Here is a 27,671-nt window from a genome sequence, read left to right as displayed (position 1 = left end):
TAGTACTTGGTGAGTATCCAGAACTAACTGAGGGCTCTTAGGCCACTCAGCCGCGGACATTTGCACACTACGTATTCGACTGTTTCTACCTCCTTCGCAAATCTCATCTGCTGGCTTACCCATGCGATATTAAAGGTATTTGCACCGACAGTGCCCTATTAGCAATCCCACCATTAACCGAAGCTCAGCTCATGGTAGCTTCAAGAGCTTCCGGAAATAGGTCGGTAAAGGCATCTAAAATTCCCTTACTTGACCAAGACCCCAAGTATTCATGCAGAGGGCTTTTCTTTTGTCCCACTCTAATTGTTGGACCACTGCCTAATATTGCTCTTTTCAAAGCCCAGAGAAAGCCTCAGGATCAACAGATCAACCTTGCATTGATTCTCTTCCCTGTGTCTTTGATACTATTTGCGAGTTCTATTGTTCTCATATTTTTGGTTGGCTTACAGTTTTTTTTCAATTCTTTGAGTTCCTCATCAAACCATGGCTTGTAACTACTTTTACACCATGTTTTGCATTTTCTGGTCCCTAACGCTTGATATGCTCTATTCAGTATGTTTTGCTTCAACCTACTGCATGCTTATTTAGTGTCCGTCCAAATAAAGAGACAGCGGATATGATTTTCTAAAAATCTTTGCCAAAAAAAAAACTTAATTTATATTATAATAATTTTATACAATTTTTTTTTTGGGACATTATCCTTATCCTCGGTTATTTGACACCCTCAGATTTGTGGAAAATTAGGAAGCACAAGTAGGAAACTTTGCCAAATAAAATAATGATATTTGGTAGATCATGCACACTATGTATTTTTCAGGTGGCTATGCTAAATTCACGGGGCTCAAAACCTACAACAAAGACTTGAAAACTATGCTTGCAATCGGAGGTTGGAATGAAGCATCATCTCGCTTTTCCCCAATGGTAGCCAGCGCCGACAGAAGAAAGCAATTGGTGAAAAATTCGATAAAATTCTTGCGACAAAACAATTTCGATGGATTAGATTTGGATTGGGAGTACCCAGCCTTCCGAGAAGGCGGAAAATCCAGAGATAAGGAAAATTATGCGAAACTTGTCCAGGTTTGTAAAAAGTATTTATGAAATGATAATTGACAATTATCATAGGTTTGAAGAAGCAAGTAGAATTACAAGAATTGAAAAATGTTCAAATATTGTCATATTTAATGTTATATGTAAGAAGAACTTACAATATTCAAAAAAATTGTTCTCGAATAGTATTTTTTCATTAGATGTTGACCTGATGATGGCCTAGTGTCGAAATCGATTGTCACAGATTTTTACTGGTATAAAAATATAAAAGTGTGTTTTACTGATGCCTCTTCACTTTTATATTATGAAAATGTTCGACAGAACAAATATTTCAATATCTAATAGCCATTTCTATCATTGGAAGATTTCAAAGGTGACGATTCCTTCATTTCAGCTGAATCTATGTTGATATCTATAAATAATTTCCAAATTATTATTGCCATTTTATGATAGAAACGTATATGACGACGTTATTCAAAAATACTATATGCAGATGTTATAGAGTCTGTTTCATATATAAAGAAGTTTATAACATACTTAATGAATGATTATTATAGTGATCAAGCAATATTGTTCAGGTACCTATGCGAAAATATAGATGGGATTTCAGTGAAAGTAAATTTTAAAAGTGGCTTTTCTTCCTAGCATTCACGTCAATTCACCTGAAATTATCAAATTTCTATAGTTATTATCCATACAATAGCAATGGAGCATTGTTTCTTTATGAATATTGAACGTTGAAGGAGAAGTTTCTATACCGTTATTTGTTTCAACTGCTATCATTAAACAAAGTATTAATTTCTCTGAAGATCGGAGCTCATTTTATGAAATCCACAATCAGAAATTAATTAACGAACATTCTGAACTTCTTGAGAACATGTGACATGTGAATATACTGTGTATAGATAGGTACTCATTTTAATACAATCCAATTTAAACTTCAATGTTAAACTGATGTTTTTCGAAATGGTCAGTGCTGCATTAAGTACGCACTACAATCACCTGCAGCAAAATTGCCTTTTTTTTCTGATGTAATTTCACAATTAATTTTTTCGACTCGGTATAACATTTGATGAATATTGTCATTATGAAATTAATATTCAATTGATATTGAATTACAGCTTTTATTTCTCTTATTTATTATTTCAGGAACTGCGTGAGGAATTTGAAAGAGAATCAGAGAAGACTGGAAGGACAAGACTTTTACTGACAATGGCTGTACCTGCTGGTATCGAATACGTAAATAAGGGATATGACATACCCAAACTGACAAAGTAAATATAATAACAATGTTTTCTTCCACAAAAGCTCATTCAAAACATTTGTCTATATTTTCGAATTATTTATTCATAATAATAAGGGTTGAGGTTGGTTAAACCTATAGGTAGACCCAAAACACAAAGTTAATTACAAAATTGAACAATCCAATTAGTAACTTAAAAATAATAATAATACCTAAGTGGAATATATTATATGTATTTATATTATGGCACTAGATTTCTTCGAAAGCAGTCAACTTTTGTTCTACTTCCATTTGAAAAATGCCCTAGTTACTCTCAACGTATATGAGGTCATTGAAATGTATCTTCGTACGAGCATATGATTGTTTGTTGAAATTGGGAGAACCTACTTTGCCCGAAATATGTTTTAGTACCTAAGTACTAAACGAATCTGAAGTTTTTGAATATCAAGAATGTATCTAGGTATTATAGGTACGTACTCGGCTCTGATTTTGTATGAAGCTTGGAATACACACGAATTCTTTCAACTAAATATATTTATATTATAATATTTTGTTCATTGCCTCATCATAGGTAGGTTCCGGGTTTTTCACCATAATTTGACCCCCCCTTTAACTTTGTTACTAAAGGAACAATTTCAAGAACCACCTGGCAAGCTAAGTATTCAGTTTTCAAGTGGAAGGCTGCGATAATTCATAATGCCCTTTTTTGATTTATATCGTTGGTAACGATATATTACATGCGTTTGTCATTGAATGATAGATCCTATTAATCGAATATACACTACACAAAAGCGGAAAAATTTGAAATATTTTCACTTTATGGGAGGAACAATAAAAATAAGAAAGCTACTAGGAGAAAATATATGGAGTTGCATCCAAATCATCCAATTCCAATTCATAGTAAAAAATGTATGTCATATCGTTGCCAACGTGATAACTCAAAGAAGTGCATTTTGGGTTATCGCAGCCTTCCACTTGAAAACTGATTACTGAGCTGCCAGGTGGTTCTTAAAATTTGAAACTCTGTGGTACTCAGAATAAGAGAGATAGACCAAACATAAGTTATATATTCGAAATTAGGGGAAAAAGAGCTAGTCAAATATAGAAAAATATACATGGTGTTCCATTTGAAAAACGAAGTTGCAATTAATATGTTGCCACTCTGTATATATTTCGTTTTGTGAAATAATTTTAAAAAACACTAGTCCATTTCATGAAACTTTTTCAGAAACCATTTTTTGTATGGTATATCCAAAGTCACTTGGAGGAAGTTGAATATTTCGATTATAGAAGGGTTGTCCAATTTTCCAGAAATTCCTTTGGTGCCAGTGAATTTTTTGCCTAACAATACTTCGAATAAACCTCGGTATTTCGCGGTATCCACTTCAAAGGGACATTTATGGCCAAGCGTTTTTATTGACTAGTTCAAATAACTTTGGATATACTATACCTCTTATAGTGAAAAACCCGGTACCTGATGACGAAGTCGAGACTAAATTGTGCATAAAGCTTGATATTGTTATTTTATGTTCCATAACAAAATCTAAACTCAGTGAATATGTTGTCACTGAAAAATTAGGTTTTTATCATTATTATTTTTATATTTTTATCATTTAGATTATCGAAGGTTTTCAAATTGCAGAATATTTTCTTGATGATCAGTTAGTTTCTTAGTCGGCCTAAGGACCTGCAGAAAGATCAGGGCTAAGGGGGCACCGTAGGAGGTAGCCTAGGGCGGCAAAATTCAAGGGCGACATTTCAAGCTTGATTAAAAAAGATCACATGTTTAGAAATTAAAAGTATCGAATTACATTCAATTTGGCCAGCAACAACAGGAAGGAACACCGACAAATTTAATTAATATCAAAAACCATCAATTGTGCAGCATTGTGCATATTATACTCATAAATATCCAGATATCCCAAAATCCCCCCATTATGCTGTTTATGAGCTATTGACGCTAAAAAAAACACATGCACTCATCATGCTTATCGTCGTTCGCTTTGATGAACGTTGCCGTATTTTATTGCCACTTGGAGCGGCTTCTGGATTATTTTTCTCTTCAATTCTTTGACCAGAATGTGGATTCCTCAGAATGGAATGCAGACTAGACTAAAAACGATTACATTTCACCATTTCCAACTTATCCTTCTTAAGAAATATAAGGAGTTTTATTATTTTATACTACATTCCATTATATTATAACTAGTGTTGGACGTGGGCGCACTCGAATTTAAAGTAATGGTTCATCCGCATAATCTGATTGTTCTACTCGATAATCTCAAAGGAAAAAAACACAATATTCAAGCTTTTTATAGAGGCTGGGCATAAGAACCTGAAACCGCAAGGCCTGCTCTAGAGGAGCGGCATTATCTACTTTTCTTTGGATTCCTAGAGAAATTAATGAAATATTTTTTATTTCAACGAATTTCACACATGATTTTTTCTTCAAATTCAAGGATATCAAACATAACTGTATCGACAATATCTGCAACATCTAATCGAATATAAAATAATGGTTCATCCGTTTGTTATATTCAATCTTGTTGAAGAAAAAATTGAATATTTGAGCGTTTTATGAAGTCTAAACACAGAAGAAGAATCTGAAACCTGAATTCATACAATATATTTCTTCATTCATCCATAAGAATTCAGTTGAACATGAGATCGTTTATTGTTTATTACATTCCACATTTCCTGAACAATCTATTCGGTTTAAATATTTTTTATGAAAAAAGTGTTGACTTTTTCACACTTAATCTCTGAATACAAATTCACCAATTCTCCTTTCCCCCGCTCTTTTTCCAAATACAAAACCTCAAACCTACAGGAGTGTCGACTTTTTTTTTGCCGTGGGCGACAGAAACTCTAGAGCGGGCCCTAGAATCCGATAATCCAATATTAATTTTTATCATTCTGCAAAGTTAGCTTCTGTAGGGCGGAAAGTGGGGTCTCTGCCTAGGGCGGCAGTTTGGCTAGCGACGGCCTGAGAAATATGGTCAGTTTACTTAGAGTTGGGTATTGAAACAACTATCGCTGATGAATTGGGCTATAGCGCAATTCAATGATAGGGGATAACAAAATAAAATCGAAACCAAATGTCACTGTTCGTTCTAATGGGGACACTTCATCCGATTTCAGATACTTGGACTGGATGAATATACTGAGTTACGATTATCATTCGGCATTTGAACCCTCAGTCAATCATCACGCTCCTCTATATCCCATGAGGGAAGCTACTGAATATGATTACGATGCTGAATTGAATATCGTGAGTGAAGTCTTTTTTATTTTGCCTTTTAGAATTAATGTTTCGATCAAATACATTCACAGGACTATACGATCAAGCACTATCTAGAATTGGGTGCTGATCCGAGTAAGCTGGTTATGGGAGTTCCTACCTATGGAAGATCATATACACTTTTCAATCCAGATGCAAACGCTATTGGAGATCCCGCAGATGGTCCTGGGGAAATGGGAGAGGCAACTAGGGAAAATGGATACTTAGCTTATTACGAGGTTTGAGTTAATTTTCATATATCAATTGTTATTTTATATCGAAATTTATGTATCTATACCTGATATTAAAAAATTGATATGTATATATCAAAAACATTAATATGTTTTTGATATATACATATCTATTTGACTGGAAATGAGAAAATCATTTTTCATTAAAATTTCCAACTACAATCCGATATAATAACTAGCAGCAATATAGCAGATTTAGAATAAAAGATACAGAAAAACTGACGTACATTTTTGAATTTTTCAAAAATTTGTGCTGATGTCAGCCTTATAGCAGAAATTTGTAAACTAAAATTTGTACAAAAGATTTATCGACTCTCGATCTTGAGAAACCCTAACTGAGCTTGACCATTGAATATAAATAGTAACTTTCATCACATCAGTACCTCCCGTTCCATAAAAGTCGCAGATTATCAAATTTCTTCTTGTGTAGTAATCTTCTATAAATCTAGATTAAATGAATTATGAATAACAAATCAGAGCCGTATCTAGGTACTATTGAATCTGTGGCAATATAGTAGACAGCGCCCCCATTTTCGAAGTTGGTTTTTATCCATTATATTTTCTTACAGTATTTTTCTGGTCATAATTTGAGTCATATATTTGATTTTTGTTTATTTCAATGAGAATAAACATATCTATCTATCTATCTATATATTTTCGTTTTGCTGATCTTGTGATTATTATAGGCTTAGTACTCAAATTCTAGGGAAGACTAGCAATATTTAAAATGCTTCCCGATTCCTCATCATCGCTCGGTGCGGGGCGAGAGTTGTGATCCCTCAAATTTTTTCGCCTAATACTCCAATTTATATATTTTTTGGAATTTTTGGGCGGCCCTGCGGATCTTGCGACCATGGCAAGTGCCACCTTTGCCACGTCCTAGATATGGACCAGAAAAATTTCAACTTCTGATCCATAATGATTCAAGCTAACATATGAGGTGTTGCTTCCGTCGGTTTGCAATAGATGGCTATAGCGGAAACTGGTAGTCGAAATAAATAAATAGTAGATGTCATACAATAAGCTTAGGTATTTGTAATCATAACGCCATCGAAATATTAGTCGATTTGTGTCTGCATCATAAAGTTATTCTCGATTAAGCATGTTAGCTTACGAGCCAAATTCTCGTCATTTGGGGAAAGTTTTAATTATCTGCTTTAATATGAAGAAATGTGCGGCTGGGCCTCATCGAATGTTCTCAAATACCTAAGGTGAAGCCGCTATTAGTGAATGAATGTGTCGAGAGTGGTTTCAACGCTTCAAGAACGGTGATTTTGATTCAAAACCTCAATAGAGACCAATAAATGCAAATTATGAGCATGTTAGCTTGCGAGCCAAATTATCGTCATTTGGGGAAAATTCTAATTATTTGCTTTGATATGAAGTAATCTGCGTTTGAGCCTCATCGAATGTTCTCAAATACCTAAGGTGAAGCCGCTATTAGTGAAGGAATATGTCGAGAGTGGTTTCAACGCTTCAAGAACGGTGATTTTGATTCAAAACCTCAATAGAGACCAACAAATGCAAATTATGACTATTACCTATCTAGATATTCCAACGGATGAGAATATAAAAAGCCGTATAGTTCCCAGTTGAAATTTTTTCTGTATATGATCTCAGAATACCCAATTTCATCGGAATTAACCTTTCATGCCTAAACCTTAACATTAGCTCATTCGTGAATTGAATCAATAATGAATAGATGATTTTTTCAGATCTGTGAAAATATCAAATCTAACGGATGGGATGTAGTTCAACCCAATGAGAAAGCGATGGGTCCGTATGCTTTCAAGGAAAACCAATGGGTAGGGTTTGATGACGAAAACATAGCAAGGAAAAAAGCTGAATATGTAGCTCAAAATGGACTAGGAGGAATTATGTTCTGGGCTATCGACAATGACGATTTCAGAGGAAGCTGTCATGGTAAACCATACCCATTAATTGAAGCAGCTAAAGAAGCTCTAATTGCTGCATCTGGGTAAGAATATGTTGATGAAAATACTCATAATTCTTCTTTAATTTGGTTCCAACATATCCTTACTTTCTTCTAATTAATTTTCAGGTTGACAGATGAAAATCTTATTTCACCTCCAGCTAAGTCAACGAAACATAAAAGTAGACTCAGGAGCAGAACAAAAACAACAGAAGAACCTAAAGCAGAAAAATCAGAGGTACCTACTAAATCAAATGGCTCACGTAGAAGGAACAGGTAAATCAATAAATTCAATGTTCTTTCAATAAATCATAATTAGGAATAATGCATCCTGTCCAGTTGGATGAACATATTTTTGTGATGATGTCTGAAATGATTAAATTATGATATTTTTACTTAAGTTGGCCTTCGTCATCGTCATATCTAAAAACTTCATTAGGTACATGCAAGAACATAATATTCTATTCTATTTATTCAAATTGCATTTAATCAACAACTTTTAGCCGATATAACTCTGGAATGTTCTAATACAGGGTGCGGCACGGAGGATTGATGGTTTTAAAAAAATAATAAAAGCGTTAATTTTTACTCAAAAACACATTTATTGACGGAATCAGATTCTCAAGGAAATAGCATTTGAGACAGTCAAGTGTGGAAAATCACATCAGGCATGTGGTGGCCGAAATCGGTGATGCAGTGCTAGAGGCGCTCTTGGAAGTTCGCGTAGACTCTCTCCAACATCGCTCTCTCAACTCGAATAGCCCTTTTCAATTCGTCCAGAGTTCGGGGCTTGGTCTCGTATACTCTAGCCTTGAGGTGTCCCCATAAGAAAAAATCGCATATGGATAAATCTGGGGACCGGGGAGGCCAATGAACATCGCCAAACCTGGAAATAAGGCGACCAGGGAAGAGAGGGCGAATAACGTCCATTGATGCTCTGGCTGTGTGGGCGGTCGCCCCATCCTGTTGGAACCACACACGTCGGATTGGAACACGTTGCCGTCGTAATTCGGGGATAAAGAAGTTGTTGATCATTTCGACGTACCGCTCTGAGTTCACGGTAACAGCACGATCATTAACGTCTTCGAAGAAGTAAGGGCCAATGATGCGAGTTTGCGATACAGCGCACCAAACCGTAACTTTTGGGCTGTGCAGCGGTCTTTCGTGTAAGTGTTGCGGATCTCGACGGACTGCGAAGAATGGCTTGTCGAACGCGTTCAACATTTTCAGGCGTTCGAACTGTTCGCACAGGTCCTCTTGGTCTTCTGTTGATCAGTTCACCACGTCTGCGAAGTGATTCAACCCAACGAAGGATGGTGTTTCGAGAGGGAATAGCTCTATTCCGATGAATGTGGAAATGGCGACGAAACTCACGCTGCACGACCGTGACTGACTCATTATTTCGGACGGAACTATCATAGGCGAAAACACGATGCTCCACCGTCCAAGGCTCCATGACGACAACTGATAAATAAATGCTAGGAACACACGAGTCTAACGGCACCTTCCCCACTTCTCTCGTCCTCAGTGGGGGAAAGTTATGCCCATCTGAAAAACGTCCGCTTTCCGTGCCGCACCTTGTATAAGTATTTTTTGAAAAATTTCTTGGATGAATGTAGGGCGATACCGAATATTCAGTATTAGTAAATAATCAGTAGTATTTTTGATGTTACATCTAGTGAAACAAACTGTAGGTATATAAATTTTTTCAAAAACGAATATACAGTTTTCAAGTACATTAAATAGGTACTCTTTTAAACAAGCATATTGACAATGCTGCCACAGTTCGTGTTCACAATTAATATAGCATTGAATATTAATGATATTGCAAACCACTGTAAACCAGTTGATCACTGAATAATGCCTTAATCAATTTTGCTTTATTTTCACCTGAAGAAACTCCACTTGCAATCTTAAATATGTATATTTGGGTGAAATAGAATAACCAGTTCATTTTTCAAAATAAATTAACCGGCTGTTTTTATTATATGGAGTAATGCACTAAGAAACATGAATACGAAGTGTGGAAATATTGTCCATCGTCCTTCCTTGTTTTATAAATTGAAGGATTGGGTGTTTACTAGATGTAACTGCGCTAATCATTATTACCTAGGACTGAATATTGACCATTGTTCTAAACTTAAATCCTAAAATTAATAAAATCTATGACAACCTTCAAGAGTGTATCGGTTGAAAATTTTTGATACAATGTATAAAACACCCTATATCCTAAAAACGAATAGACTTAGAACAATTTCCGACACTAATTCAGATTATTCTAATTGCTCTGAATAAAAATTGAAAGCATGTACTTATTATTCATGATACACCCAGTATACTCGTATGCATTGAATATGCATTTTACTGAATCATTTCTATTCAATAACTCAAAATATTTCTCGTTGAGTGGTTCGTTCTCAATAATACGTAACGTTTTCCATTATTATTTATTGCTAACGGGTACGTATGAAGGGAGGGTCTGAATAATCTATTTTCTATTCCATATGTGAATAATATTTTAATAATTCAATGTCCATATTCTTTTAGACTCAAACCGAAGGTTATCAACAGAGGATCTGACTCAGAAGATAAAATTAAATCTAGGCGAAATGAAGAGAGAAAATTGGAAACAACCTCGACTTACAGTAGTCTCAAGGTAATAACGCCGGCTTATACCACCCCAGAACCACCATCTACACCAGACCAAGGAGGAGGTGAGTCAACGTTGTTTTGCAACTCATTTGTTTTTCTGCACGCTTATTCTGTCTACCTACTGAGTAGGTGCTTTCGATTTTATTATTTTTTCAATGATAGAAAGACTTTTGATATTATATATGCTCAAGGAGAATTTTTAACTTCCGAAATTCAATATTTCATATTTTTAAATGTAGAACGACGTCAAATGACAAGGTAGGGTTATTATTCCATTTACAACTCCGCAAATAATATCTTGAACTTGAAATAAGAATTTGCTATATAGAACGAATGCGAGATCTAAGCCTGAATAGTTATATTAATTATATGATTTCCTTTAAGCAAGCTCAGATATTTTGTGATATTTAGATGTTAGGTCAGTTAGGTGTACTGAACAGAAATCCATTATTTTTTCAATAGATGGCTTTTGTTTTCTGTATCCTGCATTTTATAAGCCCGATCGGGTTCCATTAGGTGACGTCAGAAAGATGAAATTTCGTACTACAGTACCCAGTTTAGTTTGAGCGCGTGTCAAAGAAGGCCACTAGCAAAGAGAAAATACGCTATATTTTAAAGTTTTTTTTTTTGATAGAGGCGAAAATGCAAGCCAGGCGGCTGAAAATGTCAATAGTGTTTATGGTCCTCATACGGTGACAGCTAATAATGCACAATATTGTCTTCGTCGATTACATTCCGGTACTTTCGATGTAGATGCACCACATACTGGGAGGGTAATTGTCGAAAATTTCGATAAAACCATGGACATTATCGAGTTCGACTGTCATGTAAGCGCTATTTCAATTGACGAAGATTTAAAGTATTGCACAAAAAATCGTTCGGAACCATTTTCACAAGACTGGTCCCAAGAATAAACTCGGTGTGTGGGTACCACATGAGTTAACGCAAAAAACCTTATGGATCTAATTTCCATTTGCTAATCTCTATTGAATCGCAACAAAATCGACCCATTTGTGAAGCGGTTGATGACTGGAGATGAAAAGTGGATCACTTACGACAACGTCAAGCGAAAAAGGTCTTGGTCGAAACATGGTGAGCTGGCGGAAAGGTTGTCCAAGCTAGGATTGACAGCTGTATGTATGGTGGGATTGGCAGAAAATTATCTACAATGAGCTGCTCTCCTACGACACAACTCGGAACTGTACTATTAACAATTCGACCGTCTGAAGGAAGCAATCGCCCAGAAGCGGCAAGCCTTGTCCAATAGGCCAATAGGCTGTTGAAAGGTTATTATGCATCCTCCCCATACTCCGGACCTGGCAACAAGTGATTCCTATCTGTTTCTGTCCATGGCGAAAACCTTTGATGGTGAAATATTTGCTTCAACAAAGTTTTGTGATAATCGATTGTCTCAATTTTTCGCCAATAGAGGCGACGGCTTCCATGGGAGAGGCATAATGATATCTTCAAACTGGCAACATCGAACAAAATTTCTTCTTACTAAACCTTAAGCAAATAAAAAAAAATTGAAATTGTCACGATTTATAAATATATATTCTTATCAATATAATTTTTTATATTCGAAAAAAAAAACATTTTTTCCAAATTTCTGATTTGATTTGCTCGATTTTTCTGCTTGTGTCTATAAAATCTTGTACTACGTCTTAACTCCTCAATTCGTACTCGATTTTGATGGTATTCAGTACAGGATATCCGATATGGATTGTATTATTGGTGAATTCGTGAAAATTCCAGCTCCTTGGCATGTATGTTGCGCATTACACAGCGGCAAATGTTGAATAATCATAACTAAACTTGAATGTCTTCTGTTTTTCTTCTCTAATTCCACATGCGCTAACTTGGAATTCCTGTAACATCTGTTTTACTTGTTTTCTGTTGCACTCGTGCAATGGAAATGGTTCCATTTAAATTTCGAAGATCTGAGTATGGAAAAACATTTCATCATACCATGCATAGTATTCCAAACTACTAATTTCTGTTATAGCTTTCAAATGCGAGGACGAGGGATTCTACCCACATCCTAAGGATTGTAAAAAATATTTCTGGTGTCTTAGTGGCCCAGGAGAATCAGGAATTGTGGCACACCAATTCACTTGTCCAGCTGGTGAGTGGAATGATAACTGGCACTATTCTTATTATAATATATTACAAAATGAGCTCAAAATGACTCTGTTTTTCGATCATCTAGAGATAGGTTTGATCTGAATATACCGATGATACATTTCCGATCCCAGATAAAAAGTATCCTGCTTAATCTGATCACAGTGGTTTATATTGACGTGTCTTATAGTATTCAAAAGGAAAAACCGAACAAAATCAAAAGCAGATTTCCACAGAAAGTGTTCTTGTTTCAGTAAATACTGTTCATCAAAATTAAAATTTGTGTTTTGAGTATTTAAATACACATCTCATACAAAAATATTTATCTGCAGCCGTAAAAGTAAATATGAAATTACATTTATTTCGAATTTACTCTTCGAAACTTTGGATCATTAAATGACTGCTACCAGTCGTTTTCGTATGATAATGAAATACTTCGAGAAGCACCAATTCTATTTCAATTTATTTTTCAATATTCACCTCGAGAAGCGGAAGATTACTTTTGTCAATATCATTCATATATGGTTTCTTCCGTTGACCACTGCAGCAGATTATTTTTTATCCAGAGAAATTGTATAAAGGTATTCCTTAACACTTTTATTCACAATAAACACTTGATTAGGTACTAGAAGTGGTATCTGTATATCAAAAATAAATTTTTCAATTAATTCGAATTTCATTAACATTCATGAATGAACTCATTGTTGAATAAATAGTTATGATGAAAATAAAATATATTTTCAGGATTGTACTTCAATAAAGCTGCAGATTCTTGTGATTACTCTCAAAATGTTTTGTGCAATAAGAAACTTTCAAAAACTACTAGTACGACAGGAGGTAAGGAAACTGTTGAAAAAATTCAGACGACAACACAAAAAACTTCGACAAGGGCCCCTATCACAAGAACTACAACAAGAACAACAACTACCACTGAAGAAGAGTACGATGTGAGTGCGTTTTTCAAATATTTCTGTAAAAACTTCAACACTTCCTTTGAATTCATATCATTGAGCTACTTGAAAATTTCATTCTCCTTCTATCAATGCAATATTCGAAACAATCAAACGAAAACACTATCGGAATAGTTCATTTAATTGAAAATTTTGAAATTTATATGTTATAGGATGAGTTTGAATACGAAGATGAAGAAATAAGTGATGCAAAATCGGATTCAGAAGAAGATCCTAAAGTTATAAAAGAGCTGTTGGATCTCATTAAAAAAGCAGGTAAGTTTTTTTCTAGTCCTCATGATTACTTAGATTTTGAAATACAAAAACAGATTACGCAATTTGATTTCGAATCGTACGTTTCGAATTTTCAAATAATTTATAATTACGCATTAAATTCGTGAATTACATTGGACGAAATCTAATTGACATCAAAAGAATGGCGAAAAATGTCGTTAATCATTTGGTGGAATCCAAATTATATTACATTGACAATTGATAACGTGTTGAAAATCTGTAGAAAGCAAATTTGATTTTTGACGATTCTGATATTTTATTCACTGGGAAATATTACATATGGCAACCTTAATAGGACTTATCTCATACAAGTGTTGAAGATGGACAAAGAAAGCAAGAACTCTTCATGGAGGGGCTTCCACGAAGCAGTAAAATATGTTATATAATTTATACGAAGAGTATAAGTTAAATTACAAGCTGATTGTAGTAGTATAAAGTAGTATATCATGAAGTTCAACGTGGTGAAAGAAAAGCTCGCGTCTATGTTCTAGGGGCCAAACATGTTCAGACCAGAGACTATGGCCATAACTGTTATTGGATCCAGAGAAAATAGAAAAAAATCATAGATAATAAAAAGAATATTTTCAGAGCTGCTGAGCTTTTAACGACAAGAAACAGTGTATCTTTTTGTATTTCCTGTGATGGGACAAACTGCAAAAGTTTTGAATGTTTCAATTCATGAAATATGTTGTATATCGCCAAAAATATAGGACATACTAAGATGTCGAAAAACAAGGTGTTCAATTTTTGAATGCAATGACATTCGACTAAATTGAGAATATCAGTTTTATTTCGTGGCAGCGCCGCAATGTCATAAATGTAGGCTTGGTTAATCGATCGTCTAGAGGTATGATTCGATTACCTGGCCTTTTGCTTTTTCTCCGTGACTTTGTTGGATTTGTAATAATTAAACTCTTTTGAATTATTTACATCTATTTACAAAGCCACAATTATACAGTACAAACTCAGTATTGAGAAGATCCTAATAACGTCCTAATTACAAGTTCCTCACTACGGTACTGAATTTCGTCTTTAACTCTAATTTTAATTACCGAATTACTCGAAACGTCTTCGAATATCATGTCTTTGTCGTACTTCAAGTTTTCGGTCGTCTCGTCTTTGATTTGTTCGCGACTCTTCTTAATCTAGTCCGCGAACCGTCTTTTCGTCTTACGTCTTAAGTTTCAACCGACAGAACTTACTCTTACTTCGACTTAGACCGAACTTTACTCGTCTTCGTCTTAACTTGAACTGTGTCTCTGTCGATTGGAACTTACCCTGACTCGAATATCGACCTCCCTTCTTTCGGCTTGACCACAACCTTAGGGAAAGTACCATCCGCTAGTCCAATAAGAATTTTGCCGTACCGCCCACAAAGATCTTCGCGAATTCCTGGAAATCGAATATTCTCGAAGGACTAGAACCTGATACACAGATGTGACACATCTGGTACGACCGTGTTGTTCTCGAACTTTCCCAACCCCCCAGTAAATCTCTTCAAGATTTACAACTCCATGACATATCTTCGACACCCCGAAGAATAACACATCCTTTTTACATTATATGTACAATAACAATTCGTTCCCAGTAAATTCATTGAAACTGTTATGCCCTCGACATTTGAAGAAATAATAGGTCTCCAAGCATCCGGTTGACCATCTCAATTATTTACTGGGAACAATAACTGGATCCTACATACATGTCATTTCGATCTTTTTTCCTTCGATTTTGAAAGGATACATTAATTAAAATCCGATCCTGGCCAATCAAAAACGATGTGTAACCGAGTACAATATGATCGTGCAAAATCGTGAATCAAAACACAAAACGTCTATTAGAATGAATTGAAATATTTGAAATAGAAAGAGAGAGAGAGTTTATTGGTGTTTATTAGTTTCAATTTCAAGAATTGCTCACACAGGTCATAACTATTATTAAAGATACAAAATGGCACAAAACTCATAAATAATAAATAACAAAAATCTTAATTTGTTGATAGCGCTACCTACAGTTGACTTAACGAAGCTTAACTAATATTCTCAAAATGGACAAAACAACATAAAATCAGTCCATACACCAGGTGTTTAGACATCTTAGGACATACGTAGAATATGACAAATGTCGAAAGAGACATTATTTGCAAACTAGCCGTCAGAGACAAACCTGAGGAGTGGAAGTATTCAGTTGCAAAAACCTAGATATACCAAGAAGTACAGATTCGGGCAAATAAAGCACCAAGAATATCTGGATGCTTGAGAGATGTAATATGGAAGAATGAATATATGACAGCGGAAAGCTAAACCCGTATCTACAAAACCGCAGTGAGACCCATATTAACATACGCATTGGAGACCTCTAGAACAAAGAGTCTGCTTAGAACTACAAAGATGAAAATTCTACGCGTGATAAAGAGAAAACACTACGCGACCAAATAAGGAGTTCTGCAATACGGAAAGAGCTAAATATTCAAGACATCGTTTGGGTTGTACGATCAAGACGCTGACACTGACCTCACTGGAGGGATCATGCGGAGAGAATGGCGATGGTCGATGGGCAAAGTAGACATTCAAGGCGCCCACCCGGCCGGCCACTAAAAAGATGGTTTGAGAGTTTGACATCGACATCTCAGGAGGCTGAACGAATGAAAAATAATAAGACATTAGTCTTGAAATGAGGAGGAAGACATTATTATCATTTATTAAAAGCAATGGTCCCAAGTGGAAACCTTGAAGAACACCAGAGATAACATTAAATATCGCGATTTGTAAGACTCTCGTATAGAATTTTAAACGTATCAGTTATGTATCATTTTTATGTCATGCGAATATTTGAACAGCCTTTATATTCTTTTAATTTTTCAGGTGGAATTGAGGAATTAGAAAAGCAACTGAATTTTGGCCATGATGAAGTAGGAGAAGGAGCTACGACACCATCAACCAGAACAAAATCTATAGTTGAGAAATTCCTCACAAGTAGAACTAACAAGATCTCATCAGGAACAAATAAGTAAGTTAGCAAGTTACCGCTCTTCGAATTTGAGGAAAGAATGTTGTTTTTATTGAATACCTTGTGTACGGAACAATTCAGAGAAATTAAATCAAGGAGTCAGCAAATGTTAATCAAATGCCTTACTTATAGTGTTCGATGAAAGATTATTATGCAGGATTGCAGGGGTAAAAACTTCAACTCATTCTAAATTTTGCAGCAAAAATTGTTGATGCTGACACATTTTTGAATTGAAAGAGATTAGTTGAGCAGACAAATTCGATGTCATGCAATATCTAATTTCGGTCTTTGATGATTTGATAATCTCAGGATTGCATAAACTCGTGATTTCAAATCACAATTAAAAGTCCAAAGATAACATGGAGGAGCGTGGTGGCCAAATTGCTGGCATTTTAGTTTCAGAAAACTGATTTATCAAAACAAGATAAAATTCGCTATTCGCAGTTAGGTAATATTACTGACATATCTTCTAAGGCCATTTCACTCATCTATCCCACAATGTACATCGAAAAGTAATGAATTTTGGCTACAATATTTTCAAATGCATCATTCGTAATTTTTCGGAAAAAAGCAGTTTTGGACTCTACCGTAGCATCACTGAACAAAAATTTGTCATGGAATTGGCACGCACTTCTCGTTCAAGAATCACATTGGTGACGATATCTTATATTAATGGTTCTCATATGAAACCTATCTATCAATAATAACATCATCTTAATTCAATTGCTATCACAGGTATTCCACCATAAATCGAAACAGTAGAGGGCCACAGAATGCAGGAATTGAAAAAGATACTAACGATGAAAATACAAGAAAAATCGAAAGGAAGCCTCAATATACCACCATATCAAGGAAAAGGCCAGCTTCATCTGAGGACAGAGATGAGGTTCAAGCTGAAGAAAAAGAACAGGAATCAGCATCTCCAAGATATACCACAATCCGAAGGAGTAAAGAAGGACTGAGCCAGGAAAATCGGTAATAATGTGATATATGTGTTACAAATGCAAGAAAAAAAATATATAACATGCCTCAAACATTCATTGTTTTCAGGAGGACATTGGATAGAAATAAGATATTAGGTGAAGATGACAAAGAAACCGAAGATAGCAATAGAAGGGAGGTCACTGTACATACTACACCCCAATATGTTAACATACGCAGACAGAGACCAACAACTGAACAGTCATCTACTACCCAGTGAGTTTGAAGTGTTAATGAAAAATATAAATATTAAATGTGCTCTTTTCAGGTATGTGTCTATCAGAAGATCGACTACGGATGGTTCTCCGAAAGAAGATGAGAAGGAGGAATTTACAGATGACAGGTGAATATTTAGAAGATTCTTGATGAGTTTTGAATTAGGACTGAATCCTTAATTTAAATTCAATTCTAATATTTCCATAGGGATCAAAATTCGGATTCTCCAGTCACTGAGAAGCCCATACCGGCGCTAAGGTAAACATTACGATAATTATTTGCCAAATTAGTATGTGATTTTGACATAACGATTACAGATACCAAACGTTGAACCGTTCGGCAACCTCCACACCACAAATCAGCTCAACAACTCTGCGCTCCACAACACAATTCATACCATCCCTCGAGTCGTCGTCAACCAATCAGCCATCTTCAATTTCGAATGATGTTCAAACTGAATCGTCAGAAATTCCTAGCACTATTTCTTCTAAGTCGACAGATGCCATATCAACACCAACAACAGAAACAGCTGAAGAAGCAACCTTTTCATCAAGCACTACATCTTCTTCAATTGCAACCACCACAGAAGAAATAAAGATACAAGTAACAAAATCTCCGGTACTATACGAACCTCGACCTTTTTCAGTTGAGCAAAAATCCTCAATTTCTACTACACACAAACCTGTTCGTACAATATTCCGCTCAACAACAAATCCAACTAAGGTGAGTGAAACATCTGTAAGACCTCGTTTCCGAATAAGACCATCTGTCAATAAAAATATAGAGAATAATGGTGAAGGTGTCAGCGATAATGGTGTCGAATCGGAAAACAGCAGTGAAGACTTAAATAACGCAAATATTATTTCAAGATCGAGAAGTAGAACGTCTAGACCAGAAGCAGTAAAAAACGAAGATACAACGACTTCTTCCAAACCAATATTCCGACAGAGAATAAGACCGACGTTCACGAGCTCAACACAGAAAACATTGAGTGACAAAGAACAAGATGAAATACAAAGAAAATATCGTCCACTGAGTTTAGATGACCTTTCATCTTTAACTGCAGCCGATATCGTCATCCAAAGGGGCAATAAAGAAGGTGAATATAGACGTTCAAGATTGCGTTCAACCACAACTGAGTCCCCTGAAAAAGAAATTTCAACAGTCGGTAGGAGAACATTTCAGAGAAAGAAAGTAGCAATTGTTAAAACTACCACTGAAATTCCTCCAAGCGTAACAAGAAAATCGCCAAATGAGAGGCATGACGAAAATAATAATCTGAATTCACAATCAAGCTTAGAAGATTTTTCATCATCTGAATCCTCAGAGAAGAAATTATCAACAAGAACAAGATTTTTCGGAAGAACCAGACTATCACCGGTTATAACGAGCACAACTGAATTGAATAATGATTTGACTGACCAAATCAAATCAAGTTCAGATGAAATACAACTATCCAAACAAGATCAGAATGAAATTAGTTCTTCTACGGAAATTGTCCAGCGACCTTCTAAAAGGACTAGAAAAGTGCTGAAGCGTCTTCGAACACCTTCGTTATCAACAACTTCAGCTACTGTTACTAAACGAGGTAAGCCACTATCATATGCTTCACTGAATTTGGAAGTCGTTACCACTACAGACAGACTCACATCGGGGTCAAACATCTTAGTCGTTGACAGTGATTCGAATGAAGCCAACATTTCAGATGAGACTACTGAAGAAGAGGAAAATATAAAATTGTCCGCCACAAACATTCGCGAGAATAGTAATATCAATACCGATAATGCGATTTACGATATCGGTTTTAGGAAATTTAAAAAAGCTGACGTAGTGTACGATAAAACGCGATATGGAACAAAATATAACGATGAAACAACTATTTCAACTACTACAGAATCTAGTTCCACTAGAACTAGAAAAATAATTCGTCGCCTAAGACCAACGGAAAAAAATTCAGTTGAAGAGTTGTCACCAAACCTGAAAACTGATGGTTACCGAGAAGCTAAGACTAATGAATCCACTAGAGGCAGAAAAATTATTCGTCGTTTGAGGCCTGGATCGAAATCAATTTCAATCAAAAATAATCTATCTGATACATTACTGATCAATAATCCAGGAACAATCGAATTGAAAAATCAAGCTCCACAATTTTTCGAGAGGAAACGTGTAAACTTCAATAGAGACAGTGGCAGAATTGCGAAAACTCCAAGTTTTAAGCGTAAATTCACAACAGCAAAGGAGGATTTAGTGCCTACAGAAGACATTGAAGAAGATACTGAAACAACGACACAAAGAGGAAAACTAAGATATTTTGATATAGTGAGATCTACTGCGCCCACCACTACGAATAGTTTCAAAGAAAATGAACAAAAACCCAAGATTGAAGGGTACAAAACATTCTACTTCACGACTTCCATTTCGCCAACGATTCAAAATGCCTCTGAATATGAACCATCTTCAATTGTACCGATAGAGGAGACTTCCACTTTGTCTCAAAATGAATCTAACGAAATGGAAACAATTGGAACAGAAGATTATATATCTGAAACTACTTCAACTCCTTATGCGCCTTTTGAATCAACAACTGAATTCGATAAAAATTTGGGAAGAACTAATGAAACGTCATTTAACATAAGTGAAACAATATCTCCGGTCACTATTTCTTCTGTGGACATTACAACTCTGCCAGAATTAAGTACATTATCTGATTCAAACATTATCCTACCGGAAAGTACAACATATGGTGAGGAAATTATTTCAACTCAGAGCTCTTCCACAGAAGACGATGGTACAAATGTCCCTGAGGAAAATGATTCAACAACTTATAGCAACCCTGAAACAACATCTACAACAACAACTACGGAATATATACGAAGAAGTACACTGCGCACAGCCAGACTTAGGCCAACCTACCCAATAAGAAGAATAACAACAACAACAACCACCAAGCCATCGAAGGATGTGAAAGCATCTGAAAAAACACCAAAATTCTTCACAAGAAAGAAGCCGTCTTTTAGACAGAGAAGCACAACTGAATCTTCCTCTTCCCAGAACAGTTCATCAGAGAAACCTAGAAGAAGGTATCCTTTCTCCAAATATGGCAGATTTTCAACAACTACTCCTTCATCTAATAAAGATGATATTGAAACTACTGTAAAAATATCCGAAGAACAGCAATATATCTTAAATAATAAAGCTGAAACTCCTCCAATAGAAATAAAGGGGGAAAGTGAAGAAGGCAATTCATTTGGAACTACCACTGAAAACCAAAAATTGTTCAATAAATTCGCACCAACAGAGAGCTACTCAACAACTAGTGAAAATTCACAACAATTGAACTTGGATTCTGCAGAAAAACAAAAGCTAAGGAACAAATCTCTATTTTCCAAAAAGCGTAAAATGAACATTCCCATTCATACCTCTAATGAGGTTAAAGAGGAGTCGACTACTGAACATTACACGACCTTGTATCATGTGTTCGCAGAACCAGAAGTGGGTGAGAACGAAACAAAGTTGATAACAAAAAATGAGACTCATATAAATGCAGGAGGTAGGATAGAGCCTATAGTTGAAATCAATAGAATTATAGAGGTGCATATTAAAAATGGAAACGGCGATCAAAGTTCAGGTGACGTTGAAGCCAAGAGCATATTCGACAAAATTGGAGCTATTAATAGAATAACATCAATCAAAGTGGTAGATAGGAATGGAACAAAAATTGCTGACTTTCCATTAGACCAAACAAGTCAAAGATTAGCCGCCGTTCATGATATCATTGAACAAGAGAGGAAAGATGAAGTCTTGGCAGAACACCGAAAAGATAGAAAATTTAATTTCAACGTTAACATTCCTATTAATGGAGTCACAAATGATGTTGTACGCCCAGAAATAATTGATGGTATTTCGCATATAAAAGTCATAACACCCAAACCCGCTTTATCGCCTGAAGTATCCACAATAGCATTAGAAGCTTTGTTCTCAACCACAGAAAAGGATAAAACAAATCAAGAAAACACTAGTGCAACAACCATAGCAGAAAATGAACTGTTGGACACTGAGTATTCTCGTTTTGTGAATATTAGAATTATAAAACCTGCTGACGGAAGAAGTTTAGATGAGGGGGGCACACCGGCTGATACGCCCCAAGTGGTCAAAATTCTTCCAAATGACGAAGAAATGACTATGAAAGCCAAAGTAGTCGAAGTTACTCCGAAAAATCTTGACCAAATTATTAGAATAGCACCTATTCAAGTTGCCATGGCACGCAGTATCGCTGACACCCCTATCATAGGAATAAGTAAATTGAATGAAAAAATTGGCATGACACCATTCCGTCCGTCTACAGATACCGGTGTACAATGATAATAAGTATTTCTCAATTAGGTGTATGAACAATTTAAGAGTATTTTAGTATAAATTAGTTAAATTCCTTGTAGGTACTCATGTATATATGCAGTTTTTCTATTTAAGTATGTTTAATGTGTGTGGTTCACAGCGAATTTTTGTTGTATATAGTAGCACTTGTAACATAACGCACTGTTTTTTCTGTTTGATTGTGTGCCATAACCTATTTTGTTTGTATTAATGTAGGTGGCCAGTGGGTCTCTTCTGTACTGTTCATGTTTATAAATATAAACATTATGTTGAATATTGGAGCCTTTTTTCACCTTTCATTCTACTATGTGTGCTCATGAATTAACATCTTAGAGTCATCATCATTCGTATACAGGTTAAGTAAAATAAAAAATTCGCCTGAATAATTGTATCATCCATTCATTTTCATTCAATTATATTCAACTTTCATTAGTTTTCATTATCAAATTTTTCAAAGTTAGAAATTTTGTTGAAAGAAATACTATGGTTTGAATTCAGAAGTTTTATGAAAATAAATATTTCTGAGTAATGAAATGTGTATTCCTTACAATGTTTCAATTGAGCAGTTCGATAATGACAAAAAAAATGCAAGTAAGTGATCAATTTTATTTCTCTGCAAAAACTTTCTGATTATTTCGAATGAAAATTCATACATCATTGGTTATCTTAAATCATTAATATTTTATTGGAGTCCTGCGTCACTAATGCTGGAAGATTTTAGCTACAGAAAAAGGGTAGGTATGGTTAGAAAAATTCTCTTACCGGAGTAGAAAACATCATTGCGGAAGTAATAACTTACATCAATATATTTTCAATTGACTTTCAACTAAACGAAATTTTATAACCTGTATGCGTAAAGATATATGACTCGTATATTACTTCCTATAAGCTCCAGTATATTAACGTATATCTCTCTTCTTCTACTACCATATATTTGCATGATGTTTTCTTCTTCGGTATGGGATTCAAAGTGATATTCTTTTCATTTAAATTTATGTCAACTGAAGTTGAACTAATAGATAGTACTCACCTTATATAAAATTTTCGAGAATTCAACATGTATCTGTACAGATTAGTATATTACTTTATCGCAATAAAGTGTAATGAATGATCATACAATTACAGATGCGTCGCTAAAATAACATAAATATAATTTGATCCATGACAATACCATCATCTTAGTGAAAATCTAGAGTAAGTAAAGTTGATGTCAAAAATTTAAATGGGAAATGTCAAATGAGATTGGCGCCAGATATGTTTAATCTATTTTATTCCGACTATGGTTAGCTTCAGTGTGACCTCTCAGAAGCTGAGGGTCATTCTTATAGAAGAACGAAGAAGAATTCATCTTGACTCTGGCGTAAAGATGAATTTCGAGCCAGGAAAGATCTCAATCAATAAGATTAGGCACACTGATGATGAGGTAGTCAAATTGTATCATGTCCGTCCATTCAGCCGTCCAAAAACACGATAACTCTTGAAATGAAAACTTATAAATATGGAATTTTCAGGGTGGGTTAGAATCTCGAACCACGGTTGATCGCTCAGAACAATACAAAGTTCGGAAAGATTTAAATAAAATTAATCAGTAAAAATGAATTCGGTAGAATTGAAATTCTGGATTCATGTAAATATATAATTATGATATGCGATCCAGTCTGTTTTTGAAAAGAATTTTATTCTTTTTACTACAAAGCACAATCCTTATGAACAAATGATTTAATAGAGTAGAACGGAGTACTACTAAGATCTAAAAGACACTCAAAAACCATGTAAACTATGTAAAAGATGTGTCTATTTCACATGTACCCTCGGATTCTGAAGAGTATCCATTTCATCACTTCCCACGAACTAAGATAGCTGTGTCAACTGCTCTGCACGAAGAGGATCTTAGAAAAATTCCCCCCATAAGAATAAAACAACTTGGATATTCTTGTTCTGTTTTTTATCACGAAGGTGATTCTAAGAATTGTAAGACCGAACAATATAACACTAGGTTATACTACTAATACTATACTAATAGGTAGACTGGTGAACGATTTGCGTTGTCGGATGTGAGTACATGGGCTACTCTGGAAATTTTTATGCTTTCCGGAGGATTAAAGTTGGTTTTCAAAAACCTCAGTTAAAACTCAATATTATGGGTAGAATTCAATTGGATTTTCGAAATGATTTTAGTTTTGTTAATCATTTCGAATGTTGGAATCATATTGTCGAATATGGTTTCTTCAAAAATTATTCTGCAGGTAAAACTTAAAACGTTGGTTCCCTGCATTTGCAGTGTTCCAGTATAGTTTGGTTCTGTTTGGGAGATTCAGGAGCTGGTGCTTCTTCAAAGGGTGGATGATGTTGAAGTCGTTGTTGACTAACGAGGTTGAGAGGATGCATGCTTCCTTGATTGGTCGTTGTGAGACAGCACCATCGAACTTCCCAGTTTGGTCTAGTACTACTTGTTGTGGATTTTGATGAAATACCTCATTGGCAAGATAACAACAATATATTTTCTATCTGAAGATGTTCTAGTCCATCGACGATTTCATGGAAGTAGTTTGAAAACTCTCTAATGATCTTGAGTTTCTCTCTCTAGAGCCTTCATGAATTAAGAGCCGAAGCCCTGCGGATTGGTGACTCACGAAAGAAGTACATTGCAACCTTAACTGTTTCAATTAAGATTCCTATTTCCACACAAGATTTAATTTGTGGTTCGAGCTAAATGAAGATTGTACGTTTTTTCAAAATGGCCTGTATTATATTTTTTCTAGTCATCGGTCAAATGATGGTTGAAAGATTCTGATCAACTGAAAAACTCTGAATTGTGCTAGAGATCTCGAGATTTCAGATTAACATAGCTTACAAATTCCTCTCTGGTTTTTTCTTGATTCTCATCATAAAAATGCAATCCGATAAAATCTATTTTTCAGCGATATCTGCTGTTTCATCAGCTATTACATAGTATGCTTCTGCTTTTTTACGATCTTCAATAATTCTTTCTTTGACAAGTTCACTCCATAATGTCATAATCTCATTTTAGTTAAGTGTACACTGCATTTTTCTGACATCTATCCAAGTAATACTTTGACTTCACATCACTACAGTCAATTCTCAAATTTAATAGATCAGAGAAAACCCCCTCATCCCCTTGCTTCTCTTCTGAGGGGCAAATCATTAGTTTCACAAAATATGATACAAGGAAAAATAATTGATGACAATATTTGTTCGTCTCCTTCAATGATCTTCTGGTGATCACTCTGCAACACTTCATTTTCTGGAACATTTTCAAGGAACGCTATTACAACAGTTGTTGAAGTTTTGTGGTTGTGCCGATATATTTTCTACAATCTTCAAGTGTCTTCGAACTTCATGAATGAACTTACCATGAGTCGCCCCAAAAAATTGTAACAATTCTAGGAGGAAAAACAACAAAGTGCATACATAAAACACATTTCAAACGACTTGAGCAGACCAACTAAGGAGTATATTGATTTAACCAGCGGCGGTGGAACTCACTTGCACCAGAAATAAAATCGTAACTCGATGGTAGAACCTGGAGATTTGTGAGCAAATCCTTTTTTTTTATAATGGCAAACATGGCAAACAAAACGACCCATGTCAATTTTATGGTAGCCATCGAATTCTTCAATCGTTTCAGATGTCCCAGGAACAGCTACGTGTAGAGGTGAATAATTACTAGACCCTTGTTGTTCCATAATAGACACAGAATCCGATGGTTCGGTCAGTTTCGTTCCATCTTCATCACCATCACTGCTTCCACCTCCACAGCTGTCATCTTGATACCATTTCATTTTGGAAAATTTTCTGCCTGAAAACGATAGAAATTGACATTTATGATGGTCTAACCCGTTTTTACCTCAAGCGTAATAAGAGATATAAACATATACGCATGTTTTATACATCTATTGTCAGTTTGGAGAAACAAAGAATTGTATTTCCTGAAAAAATTGAGAAATTACTTAACTCACCTTTTCGGTACCAGTTTCTTAGGTCCATTTAGTCAGTCTCAGCGTTCTGAAAACGTATAAAAAATGAGATAATAATTTTATGTTGAAAGAAATACTTAGCAAACATCAAGAGTTCAAGTAAAATTGCATATACTGGCTGAAATAGATTATAGATTCTTCTTCCAGTCGCTAGTGGCTCTAGATCAGTGTAGATCGTGGCGAGGTGAACGATAAGTATCCTATTGCTTTTTTTTCTGTTTTTCCATAGAAAATATTGACGATAAAATAACGATAAATTATCCTTATGTTATAATTTTCAAAATTGTGAGTGTTTTTTTTTTTTATTGAATATAGTAAATTCCAGCAATAAAATTTGATAATGATTCATTTTTCTGCTTCCAGGGAAGGGGCAGCCAGCTGCCCCTCGCCCATGCTTTGCTATTCTCTTCTCTGTTCTGGAACAATTTTCATTTCTGAATTTCTTATAACTAGGCACAATATCATTTTACTTGTCCTATATTTTACCAATGTGTTTTGTGAGAGATTCTTCATATTGCAGCAGATTCGAGATAGTACCACGGCAAAACAAACCCACGAATCCTACCAAAGTATTTACAGAACAGTCTTCAGGACAACAACGATGACCACCTTCATATCCTACGAAAGTTCAAATAGTATCACGTTATTCAGCTGCTCATATCCAATTTTGACTTTAATTTCAATATTAATTTTATTACATTGAATTCGCAGCGTTTCCTAGATTTGTTCAGGAAAAACATTCTTTGTACATTTCATTCAGAGAAAAAGGAAAAATTGAAATTTCTTTTAAGGTTTTTATGTTAAACAAGATACATTAATAAATTACCTTGATGAATGGATTTTCATCGTCAAGGCAAGTAACTTCATCACTTATTCAACGAATATAACAGTCGGTTCATAAGATAATCAGATGATAAGAATTATATTTTGTGAAGAATTCATAAAAATTGAATATTTTAATATTTCAGGATACATTTTGTTGAGAACAACTTTTCTTATTTCCTTTTGAAATGTTATATAAAACCTTTTTCAAGATCGATAAATGCGCTACTTTAGCACTTGTATAATATTTAAAAACTATTAATCAACTGAATACTTTTGGGAATATGTGAAAAACGTGATGGGACCTGCTTGAAAGGTTTAATGTGTCAGGGAGTATAACCACTGATAGCTCAGATAATCTCTTGATGCTTGATGTTTTATGGTTCATCCACTTATATTTCGAAAGCATCGATTAATTAATAATATACTAATCCTCAAACTGTAATGTTTTAGCCTGACGATTGGAATAAAATGAAATAGAAAATTTAAGCAAGAGAAATCGA

General features: G+C 35.0%; 1 protein-coding gene across 2 annotated transcripts in view; it reads left to right on the top strand.

Moving 5' to 3' along the window:
* The window catches only part of LOC123674228 (mucin-5AC), a 103,844-nt gene that overhangs the window by 62,360 nt on the left and 13,813 nt on the right, over positions 1-27,671 (top strand). The window contains exons 4-19 of one of the 2 annotated variants that reach the window (XM_045609156.1): positions 818-1,077; positions 2,197-2,321; positions 5,432-5,561; positions 5,624-5,809; positions 7,537-7,799; positions 7,884-8,030; positions 10,302-10,468; positions 12,412-12,531; positions 13,272-13,474; positions 13,651-13,753; positions 16,633-16,777; positions 17,513-17,752; positions 17,828-17,974; positions 18,027-18,101; positions 18,182-18,232; positions 18,292-18,697. In XM_045609156.1, the coding sequence (XP_045465112.1) occupies positions 818-1,077; positions 2,197-2,321; positions 5,432-5,561; positions 5,624-5,809; positions 7,537-7,799; positions 7,884-8,030; positions 10,302-10,468; positions 12,412-12,531; positions 13,272-13,474; positions 13,651-13,753; positions 16,633-16,777; positions 17,513-17,752; positions 17,828-17,974; positions 18,027-18,101; positions 18,182-18,232; positions 18,292-18,697 (2,768 nt within the window). Of the gene's footprint in view, positions 1-817; positions 1,078-2,196; positions 2,322-5,431; positions 5,562-5,623; positions 5,810-7,536; positions 7,800-7,883; positions 8,031-10,301; positions 10,469-12,411; positions 12,532-13,271; positions 13,475-13,650; positions 13,754-16,632; positions 16,778-17,512; positions 17,753-17,827; positions 17,975-18,026; positions 18,102-18,181; positions 18,233-18,291; positions 22,623-27,671 lie in introns of those variants that run through there. The other variant, XM_045609155.1, reaches the window with a different exon arrangement.

Source organism: Harmonia axyridis, chromosome 2 (genome assembly GCF_914767665.1).
Source record: "Harmonia axyridis chromosome 2, icHarAxyr1.1, whole genome shotgun sequence".
NCBI lineage: Eukaryota > Metazoa > Arthropoda > Insecta > Coleoptera > Coccinellidae > Harmonia > Harmonia axyridis.
The sequence above is the reverse complement of the archived record's forward strand: the minus strand, read 5'-3'. Positions and strand labels throughout refer to the sequence as shown.